This window comes from Spea bombifrons, chromosome 10 (assembly GCF_027358695.1).
Source record: "Spea bombifrons isolate aSpeBom1 chromosome 10, aSpeBom1.2.pri, whole genome shotgun sequence".
NCBI classification, from domain to species: domain Eukaryota; kingdom Metazoa; phylum Chordata; class Amphibia; order Anura; family Pelobatidae; genus Spea; species Spea bombifrons.
The window spans coordinates 38,759,017-38,780,305 of NC_071096.1; the positions used below are offsets into that span (position 1 = coordinate 38,759,017).

The window sequence follows — 21,289 nt, forward strand, 5'->3', positions numbered from 1 at the left end:
AAATCCCCGACACGAGTTACAGGGCTTACCCCAGTTTCATGTTCTGTCCCGCTGTTTATAGATGCAAAAAAAAAGGAAGCTGAATAAACCAATAACTTGCAAATGTAATAAATCGGGAGAAAACGAATGACATCGAGAGGTTTTTCTTTGTTAATAGTTATAGAAGTTATTTAGCATTTCTTGAAACGATTAACCTACCTCCTAAGCAAATAGATGGTGATTCTAAAAGCAGCAATGCCAGCGTTCCAGGACGGGGTTAATAAAGCTCCATACTTACCCTGCGGCCGGACGCGCAGTGAGGAGGGCACGTTTCCCCCGGTATACGGGGCAATGGCGTTAGTCTGGTGCCTACTGGTTGCGTAGTAACATTGATGAGGGTTACTTGGCACGTTATTACTCAGTCGAGTTGTCTTTTGTTGACGCGTTTTGTGTTTTCTTTGCTCGCAGGTGTCGTTCATCCAGAACCTCGTGTTTTGTGTGGAGCGGGCGTATCGCGTGCCGGACTTCGGGATATGGGAGAGAGGCAGCAAGTACAACAATGGCAGCACCGAATTACACTCCAGGTAACGGCGCGCTCCCCTCGTCATTATGTCACGCTGATTGAAAATGAAATGGATCAGAAATGGATCCAGTACAGCTAGAAGTGTCCTTGTGAAGGTAGAGAAATATTTTCCCCCAACCCTGCTGCGATTCCCGCTTTCTCCCATCATTCTGAAATCGATAAAACTCCGTGACAGAAAGCAGTTCAGCAGACGTGGGCTTCGGTTTGCCGAAGAGCCAGACGGGTGACATTGTGACAAATGTGTTTGTGTTGGAACCTAATTAAATTTATCAGCCGGTTATAAATATATTTTTGTAATGAATGGGACCGTCCCGTGTTGTTGATCATCGGACCTGTGATGGAAGCTCGTTCGTCTTGGAGATATTAGGCATCATAATTAAGCGGTGAATGTTGATGAATTTGCAACGTAGAACAGAGCAGATGATTAAATCTTTCTTAGCTCTTCCATCCGGCGCGTTACGGTGTCGGCTCTGATGGATGTTTACTTAACCGGTCACATTACCGCAGTCATAAAAGATTCGGCCGACACCTCAGACATATAGTATTAGAATGACAATGCGGCCCTCGCGCCGGCCTCGTCTCAGTGTGCAGGTTTATTGATTATTGGTGTAGATTGATCGTTTGTTTATAGGCCGTGTGATACGGCACAGGAGCTGTCACTTCATCAGGAGGGGTGAAACGGAGACGTGCCGGGCGACTTGGGGCTTCCCGGCTCATCTCCAGTCTGGTGTCAGGGTTTCTTTTGGAAAGCGAGCCGTTTAAAGGCTCGGCTCGCACCCGGCACAGGTGGATAGGTACGAGTAGCCATGTTCTTAGCGTGTAAAGACTTATTCATTGTCTCTTTAGTTTAAGGAAGAGAGGGATCGCCTCCGCTGGTTGGGCGCAGGGCATCCCTGATGGTCATTAATCTGAGCTCCCCGTTCACTAGAGGTGGATTTATAGGAACCACCAAAAGCTCAAAAGTCTCTGACTGGCCCCCGGAGAAACACGGCATATTAATAAAGCATTGGTTTGTTTCCGAAAGAAAATGGTAGACGCAAAAGAAATTATTTCGTGTTTAATCAGTGATACATATTTGCTATTTCCAAATGGTTTCCTTGTGGATAGGGGAGTGAACCCAAACAATGTCCTCTCGCATCCTCAGATAGATTCACTTTACAATACGATTATCCTGCATCTTCAGAGAAAGACCCAAACTAAATGGAAGCATGCCCTATGCACACGCTGTGATTGAGTCACGACAAAGCCATGGATCGGTCACAGGCTTTGATGGCAATTTTGAATAAAATGGATTATACCAGGTGAAGAAGAGACCTCTGAGGTCCTGCAGGCCTTTGTTACCTAGCGTCTTTTTCTAGGAGATACTGCAGGCACTAAAGAGTATCTGATGCTGAGGGAACACTTCCCTCTCTGGGACTAGGTAGACTTAATTAGTGTGAGTGTACGTTAACCCATATCTATCAGACGCGGAGCTATTTAAAGCAGAGATAAATGTGCCCTTGGGAGGGTTTTTTTGCTCTAATTATTTTATATATGCACATATATACATATATTTTCTTTGGTTCATACCAAAAAGTAAGCAGAGAAGCGCCAGCAGATAACGAATCGAATGCCAAGAGAGGCATTTTATTAAATTATTTTCCAGAAGTGCTGACTGCGGACGATCTCTAGAAGAAGAGAGAAAAGCGTTGTTATCTCTGTCAGCTCCATTAATAACCGAGATCCCAGCTACCCCGGCCCGTGTGCCCCAAACCCGAACGTCACGCTGCAGAGGACACGCGGTGTGCATTCCCTGTGTCGGAAATAATGGGAAAGCATTGTGTACGCAGGAAAGAGTAAATACCGCGGTGTCTGCACACGCACACGGCAAGCCTGCTTAACGGAGGCACCTATTTCAATCATTTATTGACCTGTGTGTTCCGACAACGAGCGATCCCAGACGTCACGGCAGGATCCGTAAATCAGATTGGAGCACCGGGCATGTTTAGGGTGCCGGAAATCCGCCACCAGTCACGTATCACACGGAGTGAAGGCAGGACGCTTTCCCCCGGGTTTTACCTTCATGCCTGCAAATACAGCGTTGTAGCTCTGGCGGAAGGCAATTCACACGTCGTCACCCACGGCAGGGCTTTCAGCCGTCAAAGGCTCACGGGTGATGATTCCATTTACACAATCAGTCCTTTATGTGATCCTAGGATCACATAAAGATCTAAAAAAGATCTAAAAATCTTGCAATCGCAGTGAATAATAAAATCATTTAAAAAAATCACCCCATCGATCTGTTTGTCTGCCGGAAGGAGGCGAAGGGGTTAAAACGGGCCCGGGGACACGGATATTTCTAGCTCTCATGCCCGTATGTCACTCTTCTAAACAGACGCAGACCGCGGTCCTCCTCCTGGCAGCCCCGTATCGCTCTCATACAGTCACTGCAGCAAAGCCCGAGCCGTATAGCTGAATATTAACCTGACGTGCCGGCCGGCAGCTAAATCCTGTTGTCTCTCCATTACTATTCCGGCACAGCGCTGCTTAGGGATTATTTATTAAAATTAAAAAACCACTGTTGACACATTAATGATTTATCACCTTAAAAGCGCTGCCGGTGTTCTGTATTGAGGAATAAATTCTTCATCAGTGTTCCAATACACCTACTGTCCTGCCTGCATCCTGATTGGCTGCCGATGCGTCTCGAATGCTAAGCGGCCTCGCCGCCGCTCTTTCAAAGGAGTTCCCGAAGAGGGAGAAGAAACGCTCTCTAACCGAAGATTTATGCGTCTAATCGCATCGTTTGGAAAATATAGTGGGTATTTGGCGATGAAATACGCGGGACAAGTTCTTACATAAAAGAATCCTAAACTAAAATTATTGGCGGAGAGACATTGATGTCGTTTTAAGTGATCGATTGATAGAGAAATAAATTCCTAGTGCGGCTTGTAAAACGCTCTGCATGAATCTTTTGCATGATATCGTATGAGCCGCAAGCGAATGTCTTTCCGTGTGAAATGTGGCCGCCGCCGCCGGAGATCTCTGTCGGCCGCCCCAAATGCACCAACGCTGCTGACTTGCCGTGGATAATGGGAATGGTAGTGGGGTGGATAACCGCACGAAGCCTGTATAAACAATAAACCACCATATGTGGAAGGTCGTACGCTACCTGAATACCCGGCATACATTCTGAGCTGGGACACCGGGATTTAGGGCTCAAACAGGGACTGGCCATCTTAAAGAAGGACGCTTGGAAGGTACGCTCCTGCAAACAGAGCTAATAATCTGAGCAGGAGAAGGAAAAAAGTCTAGAAATTCGTACGCGCCATGTATTCTGCCATCCGGGGTCTATTCATCTCCCCAACTCCCCGCCCTGCTGGGAATCGATCCGGTTATTTGGTGAATGCAGCGTCTTCTCAGTATATTCTCAGTATATCGGTAACGAGTAGTCTAAACACATGACAAACCCTTAATATTGTGATTTATGAGTCATAATTGGCCCGTAGCGTTTTAATAACTCTGAGCAGTTTATGAAACCGTTGGTGATGGCTCTGTATGTACTGATGAAGCCCTTTTAATGGAGATACATACAGCGCATCGATTTTAGATGGAAAATTGTGTTTTATGGGTCATTTATGTGTTAAATTGTGTAACAAAAACTGTCCTGACCCAGACAGCAGCACAGCGCTCATAAATTCATTTAACTCCTTTTACTGCCGTCGTTAGGGAGTAACAATGTGTGATGTGTAATGGTCTGACCTATTCTCAGCCGCTCATTTCACACTGAAGGCTTTCCACGGAAGGGGTGCTGCCGGTACCGAGCTCAGTGACGCTGTCTGCAGGGTGGGATTATGTGGTCTGTCGGTGGAAGGATGCTGCCGGTACCGAGCTCAGTGACGCTGCCCACAGGGTGGGATTTTGTGGTCTGTCGGTGGAAGGATGCTGCCGGTACCGAGCTCAGTGACGGTGTCCGCAGGGTGGGATTATGTGGTCTGTCGGTGGAAGGATGCTGCCGGTACCGAGCTCAGTGACGGTGTCCGTAGGGTGGGATTATGGGTTTTGCCGGTGGAAGGATGCTGCCGGTACCGAGCTCAGTGACGGTGTCCGCAGGGGGCGATTATGGGTTTTGCCGGTGGAAGGATGCTGCCGGTACTGATCTGATGGACAGTGTCAGTGAAGTTTATTGAAGCAGATGGCCCCTCTCGGCCCGTTGGGGTTCCTTGTTCTCTGCCGGTGTTCTGGTTGCCCCCGGATTCCTGGGTCACTGAATGTCCTTTGCGGGGGGGATGAGGCATTGGAGCAGATTTAGCAGTCAGGTGCAGGTTATGGCAGCACGCTGTCGGGAAGGATCGGCGAGCACGGGGCGGAAATATTCCCGCTGCATTATACGCCATTTGTCTGCCGCCTGTAATAAAGCTGTCGCTGTGAAGAAGTCCGGCCGCCTGGACCTTCCGTGTTTATTTATTTGTGACCCCGGTGTCAGGCTGTGGATAGAAATCGTTTGTTGTGCGGCTGCGAGGTGGCTCATCCCCTGTCATTTGATTCCTGCTTCTAAATAATCGCCGGTTATTATCGTGTGTTCCCAATTTCCAACCATTTAAACCCGTATCCGGGGGGTAATAAGAGGTCCTTGGCCTGGGGCACATTCACACCCATCGTTCTATTAAAGAGACAAATTCATGGCAGCATAACAGGGCTGCAAACAAATGAACCCGTGGTTTAGAATGAGGCTCTCTGCTGCTTCGCTGCCGTCCCCGAATGTTTCTGACGTGGGCAGCGAGCCGTCCCGCCACCGCCTGACCTCGCAAGCTGCCGCTTCCTGCAAACCCAGCCACGGTATATGTGAATGTGCGCCGTAAGAGACAAGAGACATATGACAGCATCAGCCATACGATAATAATAATAATGATCACGTGATGTGACGCGTTAAAACAGCAAACACCATGTCTTTACAGTTGGTGAGAATATTCAGATACGTTTCGGAATTTCTGGGTTTCTGACTTTATCTCTGGGTTTCGGTTGAAATGCCCTCCCCTGACTTCTTGTGACTTTGTGGCTGCTGTGACTCTCCCCAAAACAGCTCCTTCGCCCATCAGGTCGTGGAGAAACCAGGAGGTGCAAATTTGGAAGGATTCCATCTAGTAGATATGTGTGTATGTGTGTGTATCTTTCTATGTATGTATGTGTGTGTATGTAAGTATGTGTATGTATCTTTCTATGTATGTATGTGTATGTAGATATGTGTGTGTATGTAAGTATGTGTATGTATCTTTCTATGTATGTATGTGTGTGTATGTTTCTATGTATGTATGTGTATGTAGATGTGTGTGTGTGTGTGTATATGTAAGTATCTTTCTATGTATGTATGTGTGTGTATGTTTCTATGTAGATATGTGTGTGTATGTAAGTATGTGTATGTATCTTTCTATGTATGTATGTGTGTGTATCTTTCTATGTATGTATGTGTGTGTAGATGTGTGTGTATGTAAGTATGTGTATGTATCTTTCTATGTGTGTATGTGTGTGTATGTTTCTATGTATGTATGTGTATGTAGATATGTGTGTGTATGGATGTTGCTGGAGCTGGTCCCGTGTTAATGCCTGGGTGGGTCTCGTGATCAGCCCTTATTAACCCCGTCTTTCATGTACCGATAACCGTTCTGGTAACCGTCTCCTTTCTTTGTTTTGTTGCAGCTCAGTTGGGTTGGCCAAAGCTGCGCTGGAAGCCATTGATGGATTCAATCTCTTTGGAAATCAGGTAAAATCTCCTCGATAACGGATCTGTCATATAATTCATACTGTTCGGATTAAAGCACATGGCAGGCTGCATGGGCTGGGAAGGGGCAGAGTCTCGAGAGTTTCATACCCCCCTGTTCTATATACTGTAACAAACATCATATAAAGTCCAGCGCTGAGACACGCGTGGTTTGGTGGTTCTGGTACGAAGCGGGTAGCTGGTGCTTTGGAGTTATTAGGAATCCAGACAGATGCTTTGATTTGTGATCTGGAAGTAGCAGCCGGTGTGAGGATATGCGGCACGGTATAGGTTCATTCCTTCGCTTATAGATTATTACTGTATCCATCTGCCACGGGAATCGCATTCAGACACTCGCACATTTCAAAGCCGCAATTGTGTTTGAAGCCGGGCTCTGCTGCCTGCGGCCGCCAATGGCGCAGGAAGGGATTTTTAAAGGAGAAATCTCCTCTTTGAAGGCAGCGATGTATATGATTTGAAATATACCGCATTCTCACGGGAAATCATTTACTGGGAAAGCTTTCTTTGTGTGTTCTTCCATTCAGCCATAAAACGCCTTGTTTTCATTTTACACAAAGAAGACATAGAAAAGTGCCGCTCTCTCCCTCCCTCTCTCTCTCTCTCTCTCCCTCCCTTATTCTCTCTCTCTCTCTCTCTCTCTCTCTCTCCCTTTCTCTCTCTCTCTCCCTCTCTCCCTCTCTCTCTCACTCTCTCTCTCTCACTCGCTCTCTCTCTATCGGTATTTTTCTCATGTTCTTTTTTAGGCATTGGCTCTTTTTTGTTCACCAAATGTCAGAAAGTAATTGTATTTTGTCGCTGCAGTAAATGGGAGCTGATACTGAATGAAGGTTGAGTTTTCAGGGGTTTCTTTTTGATCATGTTTGTGGCTATCGGCTGCGTATTTGCAGCATCATGCGTGGAAGCCGTAGACCTCAATGTGTCCTCGGGCTGGGGGGGGCATTTAATCTCTACGCTGCACCTCCCAAATCCCCCACAAATGTAAAGATAAGAAAGATCCCCCATCCTCGGGTGAAGTTATGAGCGTGTTTGACATTACTTCTTCTATACATTTCCCTGTAACGTATAGACATTATAATTCCCTGCGGGTGAATGTTTATAGCGTGTATGATGTGTGTGTATTGCTATAACCAGCTTCGCCGTTTGTGATATACGTTCTGCTATAGGGGATCCCTGTCGCTATACGCTTTACCCGCCGGCGCTGCAGTCCCGCGCACGTTGCCAGCCGGGGCTCGTTGCATCTTGTTTAGTGCGCTGAATGAGAGTACAGAGAAGCGAGCCATTGTGAAGGTGGGAGAATGGCGGCTTTGAATGGCTGTATGTAGGTGCTCAGTAATAGCCACGCATAATATATATGTTGGTTCCAACAGCGGAATTACTGAGGCCCTAATGATCTCCCGGGTTTATCTGCCAGCGTTTGTTTTGTGTAATGTGGCTCGGAATGGAGCTGCCAGCCGTCACTTGTTCTTTCTGCGGGTAATTGTACGGTAAATACAGAGTCTGAAGTTGCAAATATCTTGTGCATCTCTTTGTATGTTGTGTCAGCTCAGGCATAACGCCCTGGCACCTAGTATTGTGTGCTGGAGAATTTGAGGCCGGAAAGCTCGTCCAGTCAATGCAGTGATTGAACATCTAGCCGTGTAATTCAGAGACAACTAAACATGGGATAACATGCGTGTTATCGCAGGAATTACACAGGATAAGCGCAAAGCAGCCGCACGGGTCGGCATCAAAGCTCCTTAGCAGAAGCTGCGGGATAAGCATTCAGGAGATTTGTAAATCTCTGGGCTTCTCCGGGACCCGCTATTACACACAGCGTTAAATCCTGGAGCGTGTGCAAATCCCCGCGGACAGAATGCCGGAGATTTCCAATCTAATCGCATCGTTCCTTCAATCAGAGAGGAAGCCCCCGCTGTTATTTATTGGTAGGTAAGGGTCCCAGCTCTGACCCCAACGAGCCTTATCCTGTCCAAGAAAGGCTCTGGGGACCCCAACGTGCCACAAACAACCCTTCGGAGTGTACGTAACTTTGGCAGCATGCCACCTCGTTGTGTAAATGCGCATGAATGTATAGGAACAGGCCCTGGTGTCTGGGGGGCCACAGTTAGACACACCTGGTACATGTAACCTGAAATGGGACTGTGACTCTGGCGGTCTCCGTTGATTTCTGGGACAGGTTTAACTTCGTTCCAAGCTCTGTGCTTTTTGATTGTTCTCAGATGAATGTGTTTAATTTGTTATCTTGTCAGCGAACATGGATTGAGTCTTCCTTATCGATCATGCGCCCAGCAGCCGGGGAGCTCCCAATTGATCAGCGTGTGCTAATTGTGCATTCCAGGAGATAACGGCTTGTTTTGTTTCTTGTTGTGTCGACAGGGCTGCTCCTGGTCTGTCATATTCGTGGATCTCGACGCTCATAACAGAAACAGACAAACTCTGTGTTCATTGCTACCCAGAGAGTCCCGATCCCATGTAAGTCAATAAAATTAAGGTTAAAAGCATCACGAAGAGGAATGATAGCGCATTAACACAGCTACTTGGCATCACTGCGCATTCCTCTGGCATCCTAATTAGAGAACAATTTCTAGAGAACGTTTGACACAACTATTAAACGTTTGAGTAATGAATTAACAGGAAATGTCTGAATGAATAATATCAAAACATGTTTACTCCCATCACGGGTGTCTTTATCTATGCCCTGCCGTCATATGTTTAACAGCAAGGACTGCCCTCTATAAATGAGAACCCCCCGCCAGGTTAAACTGGGAATGACGAGAGTAGAATAGACGGACTAAGCCAAACTGATACATTAGGTTAAGAGGGCCCAGCTCTCAAGCATACAATTAATGCAAAAAATGTGCACCCAAAAGCCAAAGAGGGCCCAGAAACCAGGCCAGACCGGGCTAGGTGCACCCAGATGCCAGGCCAGGCAGGGCTAGGTGCACCCAGAGGCAGGTTTAGTGGCCCGAGGGGCACAGTGGGCAGGGTGTTGACAGGTGCCAGATAACAACAAGATTTCCTGCCAGCTTTCGCCTGCATGCGCGAGGCTGTATCTGAATGCTCCCTGAATTATACTCCAGCCAGCTGCTCCAGTTTAGGGAATTTCTGTGCATTCTGCTCTCACTTTTCTCTCCATTCTCAGAATACAGACGCGGCTCTCCTCACCTGCATCAGTTACCCCGCGTTTGCCGTGGACGACGATGCTTTGTTTCACCAGGCACTGGATAAAATTGTGCGCAAACTCAAGGGGAAGTACGGATTTAAACGCTTTCTACGGGACGGCTATCGCACTGCGTTAGAAGATGAGAACAGACGTTACTACAAACCAGCAGAGATTAAGGTGAAGCCTTTATATGACTGTCTGTCTGCTCGGAGGCCATAATTCTCAGACCATGGATTTCATACTTTATTTCGCTGCCCACTGTGTGATTGCAGAACAAAATAATTTAAGAAAAAGAAAAGTTAGATGATCAGCGTGCGCGGCGGTGTACATTTACCGCGTTGTGATATACGTCTCGCTGACCTCGTTCTCTCGTCTCTTTCTCCAGTTGTTTGATGGCATCGAATGTGAATTCCCCGTGTTTTTCATCTACATGATCATTGATGGTGAGCCACCTTCTCCTGTGTTCTCCGTGGCCCAGGCGACAGTATGTAGTGTATCCCCAGCATGCTGGAGTGCTAGCTCTTCTGGTTGAGCTCAGGGTCTGTCCTTATCTATATAGTTCAACCAGAAGCCAGCTGAATGTATTTAATAATGTGTAACAAGGCTGTTTGGAGGCCTTTATGTAGTTCCGTCAGAATTGTGATGGGATGGTTATTACTTGACTCCATCTGCTTGTAACAAAGCCTGCTGAGTGTCAGTGGATTCATTAGGTATGAACAGCACATGCCTATTATCAGAGAAAGAGACCCGCGTCGAGTGCTATATTCACTGAGATGCCATATTAAACACCGAGTGAAGCGCATGTCACCGCTCAGCACTCCCGGCTAACGCGTACGCTCCGTGCGGACCCCTGAAATATCCAAACGAAGGATTCAGACTCTCAGCACACACAGCCTGTAACAGCCCTGCGTGCTTCACATCCCCGGAACTCCGAAACTAACATCATAATTCATCAGGTTTCCTTAAATAGCAAATAACAAGGAGCCCGGGAGTGCGTCCGCCGGCTGCCATTCCGGCTGCCATTGTTCGTAGAAACATTCACGGCGCAGGACACGGCATGCCCGGTAATTTTACCTTCAGTACCAGTGAGAATTGTTTTATTAATTGCCACTCAGAGGGACAAAACCTCTGATTTCTAGCGAGCTTTGAGAGCGGGGGCAGTAACAATAGCAATCGAGCGCCCGTTCCAAAGGATTTCAGGTTTTAGGTACACGATGCCCAGAAACCGGCTGTAATTCTGACCTTTTTATATAACAGAACATACAAATGACACGCGGCTACCGATGTCGCTCAGGGGCGGTATTTCACGTGTTCGGCGATAAACACCTTTTGGTTGCTCAGTACACTAAATGTGGTTGGATGTGGTCGTAGTTGCCATCTCCTGTAAATGACCAACTGTAAGACGGAAAACAAAGGGTTAAAACAGTGGTGAGAATCCAGGACGTTATAGGGTTAATTTGACGTGTTTGTCTTTCAGGCGTTTTCAGAGGAAACTCCAAGCAGGTGAAGGAATATGAAGAAGCTTTGGATCCCCTTCTGTTTCATGGCTTTGACGGTGAGACGTTTTCATTTCGTTCTGCTGATATTTAGAGACACATCAGGGGTAGTAGAGCGCAGGATTCAGTGATTCGGGGGTTGTATATCCAGTGCTGGGACCCTGGGGGGATCACGGAGGGTCAGAGTAGGGGTTTTGGGTTGCAGGGCTCAGCCGCCATGACACCGAATGCTCCATCTTCCCGTAACGGATCGGCTAGAAGGGAAATAAGGCTCTCCGCAACGTCCATGGCCGCACCACGAGACGTTGGCCGCTCCCAGAATTCCCTTCCCGTGTTATACACATACATTTATTCCCTTTGCCTTTCTCATGCTGGGAAAATAACGCTGTTTGAGATGTTGGTTTAAACGTTCCGAATGCTGAGCGTTTGGAGGGGCAGATTCTCTGCGAGTAGCGCTTTTGTGGAGATAAATAAGAGAAGCGCAGAAAGCACTGATTATAAATGAGGAAATTACCTGAGCGCTGCGCTCCAGGCAGCTTGACTGGTGGAATTAAAAAGATGTGATACCCCCACCCTGTATAAAAGCATTGAGAACTATCTGCCTATTACAACAAACCGGAGCGATGTGCACAGCACATACTAACACACAGAATCGCCCTAACATACACATACTAACACACAGAATCGCTCTAACATACACATACTAACACACAGAATCGCTCTAACATACACATACTAACACACAGAATCACTCTAACATACACATACTAACACACAGAATCACTCTAACATACACATACTAACACACAGAATCGCCCTAACATACACATACTAACACACAGAATCACTCTAACATACACATACTAACACACAGAATCGCCCTAACATACACATACTAACACACAGAATCGCTCTAACACACACATACTAACACACAGAATCGCTCTAACATACACATACTAACACACAGAATCACTCTAACATACACATACTAACACACAGAATCGCCCTAACATACACATACTAACACACAGAATCGCTCTAACATACACATACTAACACACAGAATCGCTCTAACATACACATACTAACACAGAGAATCGCTCTAACATACACATACTAACACACAGAATCGCTCTAACATACACATACTAACACACAGAATCACTCTAACATACACATACTAACACACAGAATCGCCCTAACATACACATACTAACACACAGAATCGCTCTAACATACACATACTAACACACAGAATCACTCTAACATACACATACTAACACACAGAATCGCTCTAACATACACATACTAACACACAGAATCACTCTAACATACACATACTAACACACAGAATCGCCCTAACATACACATACTAACACACAGAATCGCTCTTAACATACACATACTAACACACAGAATCACTCTAACATACACATACTAACACACAGAATCACTCTAACATACACATACTAACACACAGAATCGCTCTAACATACACATACTAACACACAGAATCACTCTAACACACACATACTAACACACAGAATCACTCTAACATACACATACTAACACACAGAATCGCTCTTAACATACACATACTAACACACAGAATCGCTCTAACATACACATACTAACACACAGAATCACTCTAACATACACATACTAACACACAGAATCACTCTAACATACACATACTAACACACAGAATCGCCCTAACATACACATACTAACACACAGAATCACTCTAACATACACATACTAACACACAGAATCGCTCTAACATACACATACTAACACACAGAATCACTCTAACATACACATACTAACACACAGAATCACTCTAACATACACATACTAACACACAGAATCGCCCTAACATACACATACTAACACACAGAATCACTCTAACATACACATACTAACACACAGAATCGCTCTAAAATACACATACTAACACACAGAATCACTCTAACATACACATACTAACACACAGAATCGCTCTAACACACACATACTAACACACAGAATCGCTCTTAACATACACATACTAACACACAGAATCACTCTAACACACACATACTAACACACAGAATCACTCTAACATACACATACTAACACACAGAATCGCTCTTAACATACACATACTAACACACAGAATCGCTCTAACATACACATACTAACACACAGAATCACTCTAACATACACATACTAACACACAGAATCACTCTAACATACACATACTAACACACAGAATCGCCCTAACATACACATACTAACACACAGAATCACTCTAACATACACATACTAACACACAGAATCGCTCTAACATACACATACTAACACACAGAATCGCTCTAACACACACATACTAACACACAGAATCGCTCTTAACATACACATACTAACACACAGAATCACTCTAACATACACATACTAACACACAGAATCGCTCTTAACATACACATACTAACACACAGAATCACTCTAACATACACATACTAACACACAGAATCGCTCTAACATACACATACTAACACACAGAATCACTCTAACATACACATACTAACACACAGAATCGCTCTAACATACACATACTAACACACAGAATCACTCTAACATACACATACTAACACACAGAATCGCTCTAACACACACATACTAACACACAGAATCACTCTAACATACACATACTAACACACAGAATCGCTCTAACATACACATACTAGCACACAGAATCGCTCTAACACACACATACTAACACACAGAATCACTCTAACATACACATACTAACACACAGAGTCGCTCTAACATACACATACTAACACACAGAATCGCTCTAACATACACATACTAACACACAGAATCACTCTAACACACACATACTAACACACAGAATCACTCTAACATACACATACTAACACACAGAATCGCTCTAACATACACATACTAACACACAGAATCGCTCTAACATACACATACTAACACACAGAATCACTCTAACATACACATACTAACACACAGAATCGCTCTAACATACACATACTAACACACAGAATCACTCTAACATACACATACTAACACACAGAATCGCTCTAACATACACATACTAACACACAGAATCACTCTAACACACACATACTAACACACAGAATCACTCTAACATACACATACTAACACACAGAATCACTCTAACATACACATACTAACACACAGAATCGCCCTAACATACACATACTAACACACAGAATCACTCTAACATACACATACTAACACACAGAATCGCCCTAACATACACATACTAACACACAGAATCGCTCTAACATACACATACTAACACACAGAATCGCTCTAACATACACATACTAACACACAGAATCACTCTAACATACACATACTAACACACAGAATCGCTCTAACATACACATACTAACACACAGAATCGCTCTAACATACACATACTAACACACAGAATCGCTCTAACATGTACACGCACATTCTCTCCCCGGGTGGGGGTGAAGTAATACTGCTCCTCGGTGCCAGTAACCCCAGGCTCGCCGCTGAAGCACACAGTAGGTTGTTTGCTCATCATGACTGGGAAATGAATGAACGAAAGGCTGTCAGCCCCGAGACCTCTGACCGGTTGTGGTCTCGTCGTGTTTTTCTGCAGGGTGTCCCGTGGTGCCCAAGTATTTCCATGTTCCTGCCGATTTTGTCGAAGCCGAAAAAATGAACCCAAACAGCCAGAAGAGATTCCCGAGTAACAGCGGGCGCGACGGAAAACTCTTCCTCTGGGGGCAAGCGCTGTATATTATCGCCAAGTTACTGGGTAAGTGGCACGATGACCTGCAGGGGGCGCCGTGAGTCCGGGGCCGGGGGGCTTCATGCCGGGACATGAATCCATCGATGATCCCTGTGCCTGGCAGCCGTACTTAATAAGCTTATTCCATCTGCAGTTGCTATAGTAACTGCTGGATTTATTATGCTTAGATGTGGCTTTATCCCTCGGCATGCGGTGCTTTCTGCCATTCCCCGGCATACAGCTGACACCATATGTAATGAAGGCAGCAAATACTATGGATTCACATGTGGACGGCGCGTCCTGTGGTCGAGGTATCCGGATCCCTGATACCACGTTCTTCCACGCGGCCCCCTGAAATGTCACAGCCAGGGAGCGGACCCCCATAACTCCAGTAATATGTGGCAGGATATTTACAGCCAGACTCGTAACGCTCGCTCATGCTGACAGCAGAAATGTCTCTCCGACTCTACATATTGCAGATCGTTCACCCGGGGAGTTATTCTGTAAACGAGACAAGTGTCACTGCGGCTCAAACAGCCCAGTGAAACGCGCCGGATTTATGCCTCAGCCTTAATTTATCCTCTCCCCGGGGAAACGTGAAAAGCAGGGCCGCAGATCCCAGAGGGATTCAGGGCTTCTCGCGGTACCAGGAGCGGCGCTGCACCGGTGCGTTTTAAGAATAACATTCAAAATTCCAGCTTTACAGAGTTTGTAAAGAGCGGCCATTATCCGATGGGCCGGCAGACGGCTTCACGGCGTGTTTATTATGAGCCAAAGCCTTAAACCTCTGCCAGCCGAGGGCAAATGGGCAAATGGGGTAAGAAGGCACTGGTGTTCAGTGATAAACCCTTTCGCTGAGACGAAAGCCCGGTACAAACATTCCCCAAACAGCAAGAACAGAATCGGTTAAAAGCCCTGAATCGATAAAGCGGAAATTCTGTCATTTAAAGGCGAAAAGTTAGCAAAGGGAAATGTGATTACTCGTGGCTTGGCCATAACCAGACGATCCGAAATCAATAAGCGCTTAAGCGCACGGTGCGGCATGTGGACAGAGGTCGCCTTTTCAGAAATCAATACTCTTATAATATGTTGGCTTTAACATCATGCGCTGGGCGGCCCCCGTTCCGGGCTTGTTAATCGCAGACATTATCGGTAAATTAGTCAGAAATCCGCGCGGCTGTCATCACCCACAAGCGATTTACTCGGAATAAAGCGGGTTGCATCGCACCGGATCGCTCCAGTCTTCCTCTTTTGTTATCTTGACAAACAGAAATGTATAATTCTAGTTGCTAAGTTACTTATTCCGGACTCTTTAATACTCATTCAGTGAACCCGAGTGGAGGAACGCCGGTAGACTAGTACATCGTTACCTGGTCCGGCTCTTCGCGTGATCCATTCCGAGTGCGACGCGTGCGTAGTTTATAGAGTGCGGCTGGAGTGCGGCTGTGATGCTGTCTCGGTTATTATATATACAGGGCCCCTTCTCTCTGGGAATTGACTGATCCCCGTTTCCGGTGCAGTTCATACAGAGGTTTAGTTCTGCTTCGTGGAGCTGAAGCTTATATTCCTGCGCCCGCCTCGACTCCAGCTTTGTAGCTAAGCCATGGGACAGCTCATGTGTGTAATGGCAATTACCGGCGTCTACACGCCATCGCCAGCGGCACCTGCTCTATTAACTGCCGGATATTGTTTCAGGGAACAGGTAAAGGGTTAAGTCCTTCTCTTACTCTTCCCACGGTGGTAACATTTATGTTAAGTCTCCAGCACACCCGCTATTGCCCCAAACCCATTACTGCGCACGTCAGTCTTAACCCATTTACTCGAAACAAACGTCATACCGAAGCTTCCCACGACGCATAGAAGCAAATAATGGAATTTCAGCAATGTGGAAAATCACCAAATTGTTCCTTAAAATTTTTATAAGCACTTTATCGCGAAGCCGCGCAGGAGTTAGCAGCCGGCGGGGGGACGGAGGCCTGGAGCCGTGGATTAGCTCTAAGCGCCGATCCAACCGGCTGCGGCTGCAGAGCAACAACGCGTGCGGACCGGCCCGGAACACATTCAACGCTTTTCTGATTTCATAGCCTCGGGGGTCCCAAATAACGCGGACGATCGCTGTGTTAGCTCTTGTTCTCCGATACGAGGCCAGGCTTTATTAAAGAGAAATCCAGATCATTCATAATACATGATAATGTGCGTGGATTTGTTGGCGTGTGTTGGGACTGTGATTGTCTTCGTGGTGCGGAGTTATAAGAATACAAGCGGGGGCTCAGGGTCATTTCTGTGCTCCCTCTGACGCAGACATCTTATGGTATTGAGTGCTAGCTCTAAGGCAAAGCAGAGCCCAATTCCACCCAGCCTTGGAGGAACCACGTGAGAATCACATGTAAAACACATGTAAACGTGTGCGTGTTCTCTGCGGCATTGCACGCGCTCATTCTCCTTTCTCTGTTTTGTAGTTGAAGAATTAATAAGTCCAAAAGACATCGACCCGGTTCACCGCTACGTCGCGCTGCGAGACCAGAGAAACATCAGCATGCGATACTCCAACCAGGTATTACTTCATGGGGCTCTGTGATACTGTCCGGGAAGGGCCAGGAAGGGCCGGGTCTGTGCTTCTCCAGAATGTGGAGGCAGCTGTCACACTACGCAGGACAGCGCTTGCCATGTATGGCTGCCAATAGCCCCGGATTACCGGTGGATTATGTTACAGATGTTTATGTACATGACATAAATCACAGCCGTTCTGGAGAATCAGGTAATCACGTCTTCTTCCTTTAATATTACGTGGTATCCGTGCGGTATCCACGCAGTATCTCACAGCTGTCGGGTTGGGGAAATTGTAATTCTCTGCATGTGAAATGACTTGTAAACCCTGAAATCTCCGGCACGTGGCAGCCGCCCCTCAGCCGTCGATATCCTGCATGATTCGCTTTATAGAGAACATTGATTCCAGACATTGCCCCGGGGTTTGTCTTCAGCTATGGCTGGCGAGCCTGGAAAAGAGGCTGCCGGGGAATTCTGTCCCATCCCAGAAGCTCCGGGAAAGCGGCCTCGCGCTGCGATGTGTGGCTTACGTGCGGAATAAATACGGTAGCCAGAGAGCCGCGTGGCCATTAAGAGGCAGTGAGCTCGAGACTCGGGTTATTAGTCATTTAACCACTTTTTGTTTTTGGTGTTAATGTCAGTTTTCTTCTGGGCCGTAGATTGAAGGCGTTGTGCTTTTATTTACTTTGCGTAGAGATGATCTGTCTGCATGCTGGGAATATTCTCCGTGTCCGCATTAATACTGTTTTCTGAACACAGAAACTTGCCTTTGCGTTTACTTTCTCCCCATTACTTCCAATAAGTGATCTTTCTGAGCGCATCATTCTTTAATAAAACATCTACATTATCTTGTTTATGTCCCGCCTGGCGCAGAAAATGCTTTGTGACAGTAACAGAGAAATCTATTTGTTCTTTCAGTCCCGGTTATGCATCATTCACAGGAGCAGACAGCCGGACCCCCATGGGCCCCTGTAAGATTTATGGCTGTCTGGCTCCCCGCGTACCATTACTACAGAGAGCGAGCCACTTCCAAGTCAGCTGGTGCCGTTCGCTTTAATAAAGTGCATTTATATGGCTAACGTCGTACAGCTGCATTTCCAAAACGCGAGACGTAAAAAGAAATGCTTAAAATAAGTCCTGCGCATGCGGAGCCCCCCAGACTGCGTTGTGACATTTCTTGCCGTTATTTACATTTCACTGTCTGAATGTCTCACTCCTTGTCGCCCGTATTGTGCACCCTTCCTGGTGTTTGCCCAGCACTCGGCAGTTAATAAATAGGGCTTGGAGATGTGGTCATCGTATGCAGTATGTCGGATACATGTTATGGGGTCCTGGGGGTCGGTGAGAGGAAGCCGTGTGCTGGTGTTTTCCAGCCCCTGCGATGATCGTACCCCGTATTCTCCTTCATACAGGTTTTCTGGCCAAATCCGTGAAATGTCTGTTTTTTTCTGTGTATACGTTTGAAGAAGCTTGACGCCTGTCTTTGTGTCTGCAGGGGCCGCTGGATAATGATACCATGGTGCACGTGGCACTGATAGCGGAGAGCCAGCGGTAAGACGCTTACATCTGTTACACGTTAGATCTGTAAACGTGACGTTTGGGGACAGCCGTATAAAGCGGTGTGGGAAGCCTTGTTGTTGCGGTAAGGCCCGGGGACATCAGGAGCTGATCGGTAGCGTTAGGAATAGAATCTCTTTCTCAGTATGTGCTGCCGATGCGATAATCCCGGCCCGGTGCTCTGCGTTTATATCGCGCTGCTGCTTTTTGCAGGTTACAAGTATTCCTCAACACGTACGGCATTCAAACCCAGACGCCCCAGCAGGTGGAACCCATCCAGATCTGGCCGCAGCAGGAGCTTGTGAAGGTGGGATGTTTGTGGGGTATTCTGGGGGTTTAGTGACCGGGGGGGTGACGGTCGGTTCTCTTGAATATTGTGATGTGTTTTTTTTGTTGTTTGCTTTTATTCCCCCACATTCTGGGTCACATAAATTCCTATGAGGCTGGATCTGACACTTTTTATCCCAACCCCTAATCTTTAATACTCCAGGGAGAATCCCAGCATCTCTTTGCCGAAGCTTACTGCTTATCACGAGGTGTGCCAGGCAGCGAATGATAATAATACTGAGGCTGTCACCTTGTGATCCGCTGGAATTACTGGCTTTCTCTGCCATTTATATGACGTGGAGACTCATCGAGGCTCCCTGATCATCCTGATGGTTATTACACCCAATAATGGACGGCCGTCTGCATCACAAAGCGAGTTCTGCTTTAAACGGGTAGCTTAAGGATGGCTGAGCTACAGCTGAATAGAAACACACGGAAGGAGACAGCCGGGGGGAAATAACAGACGGTATCACTCACGGCAGTTTGATGAAATCCCAGTTTTCTCTCTCGAATACAGCACCGGGAAGGCTGCGTAATAATTATTCGGAGCTTTGCCCAGACTTGGCCGTTGTCGTTTCTGCAGATTGTTACAGTAGAGAGACGGAGCCGTTTCTTTGCCATCGATACGTTCGTACAGCTCTGCCAGGCAGCCGCGTGTCCGTCTAGCGTGATTCAGACTGTTTCCAGAGCGTGCGGGACGATCCAAATGCTACGAATGATTTCTCGTTACTCAAAAGTCTTACGACCTAGAGCGGGGTTTCAGGCCAAGAGCTCAACAGACATTCAGAGGCATAATTCATGCGTGTTTCATGGCAGAAGCTGCCGGAGTCGCAGAACAGCGAACATGTACACGCAGATGGCGGTAATATACACGGCTGACCTCGACAGAGCGTCATTCCCAATGGACTCCTCGGCCTCTTACTGCGAGTACCCCTGGGGGGCATTAGTCCTGCGGATTGTGTGCTTTGTACGGAGATCACTGTTTGGGGTGATAGTCCCTGTAGCTGCTTCCGCTGTCTTCTTCTAGAAGTTTGAGGTGCTGCCCCCGGGGGCCTTAATCACCAGCAGCATAGGTCTGAGCCATGTTGGGAAGGAAAGCATTACATACGTGTTATTTTGCTTTGTTACACAGCCTCACGCTGGCGCACACTGTGCGAGCGATCAGGCTTTTCCATCTCCATTTGATGCTCTTTTACTTAATGCAATCCCCAAAGCTACACATTTAATCTACCCTTTTAATGTTTAATGCCCGTTTAGGGAGACTGCGAGGGAGGCAAAAGATTTATGCTGCGTCTATCAGCGGAAACCCCGTAATGTCTGCTCCTGCCGAGCGGTTTGCCAGCGATGATTTTATGTAACGTGTTTGTAAATGAGATCACCGAGTTTATTGGTTCGGACGCTTCGGCGAGGTGCGCGCGTGTCGTAAACGGCACAGAACGGATTATATTGTAGCCGTTCTTTATTCAACGTCATTTACGGCTGGAAATTGATTTCTTTCTGTAAATGAATTTCTGGTTATTTGCGTTGCTGTTTCTAGAGGAATTTCCTTATCTTTACTCGGCTGCTCAACCCGCAGCAAACGCCCTGATTTCATTCGCTAACGATAGCCGCGAATGAATAAAAGCTGTTTGTCTCCGGGATCGTTTGATATTTTTATATTAGTGAAGCGGAATTCTGGTGCAAAGGGGTAATCGGTAAACTCCCCGGAGCGAGGTCTGTCTTATCGCGTGTCAATCGGATTGGGAATTTTAGTGTCGTCGTTAACCCTTTCTGATAACAGTAATAACAGTAAAAAGGCGGGATTGGAGGCTGCTCGTCCCAGTAATGGTTATTTGTACTATGTAGTGTGCGCTCAGATCTCACAGACTGCAGATTACATGTGAGGCAGCCACTTCCGTTGCATTTCGTTAATCCTTAGCTTAACTAAGCTTGGACCGCTAAACAAAAATCAAAAGTATTTGGCTCAGAATGTCTGGATTAAACTAAATGCGATTAGACAGCGATTGATATTTTTGTTAACAATCCTGCAAAATATCGTTCCACCAGAATATGTGATGTGCTTCTATATGACCATCCTTCT

The 21,289-nt window shown here is 46.5% G+C and overlaps 1 protein-coding gene across 6 annotated transcripts in view; it reads left to right on the forward strand.

Annotated features, from left to right (window-relative positions):
* PHKB (phosphorylase kinase regulatory subunit beta) overlaps positions 1 to 21,289 on the forward strand; it is a 55,110-nt gene that overhangs the window by 23,364 nt on the left and 10,457 nt on the right. For all 6 annotated transcript variants that reach the window (XM_053448931.1, XM_053448934.1, XM_053448930.1 and 3 more), the window contains 10 exons: positions 448 to 563; positions 6,239 to 6,302; positions 8,694 to 8,789; positions 9,460 to 9,657; positions 9,866 to 9,923; positions 10,958 to 11,035; positions 14,647 to 14,805; positions 17,238 to 17,332; positions 18,821 to 18,876; positions 19,096 to 19,189. In XM_053448931.1, coding sequence (XP_053304906.1) covers positions 448 to 563; positions 6,239 to 6,302; positions 8,694 to 8,789; positions 9,460 to 9,657; positions 9,866 to 9,923; positions 10,958 to 11,035; positions 14,647 to 14,805; positions 17,238 to 17,332; positions 18,821 to 18,876; positions 19,096 to 19,189 — 1,014 coding nt within the window. The remainder of the gene's footprint in view (positions 1 to 447; positions 564 to 6,238; positions 6,303 to 8,693; positions 8,790 to 9,459; positions 9,658 to 9,865; positions 9,924 to 10,957; positions 11,036 to 14,646; positions 14,806 to 17,237; positions 17,333 to 18,820; positions 18,877 to 19,095; positions 19,190 to 21,289) is intronic.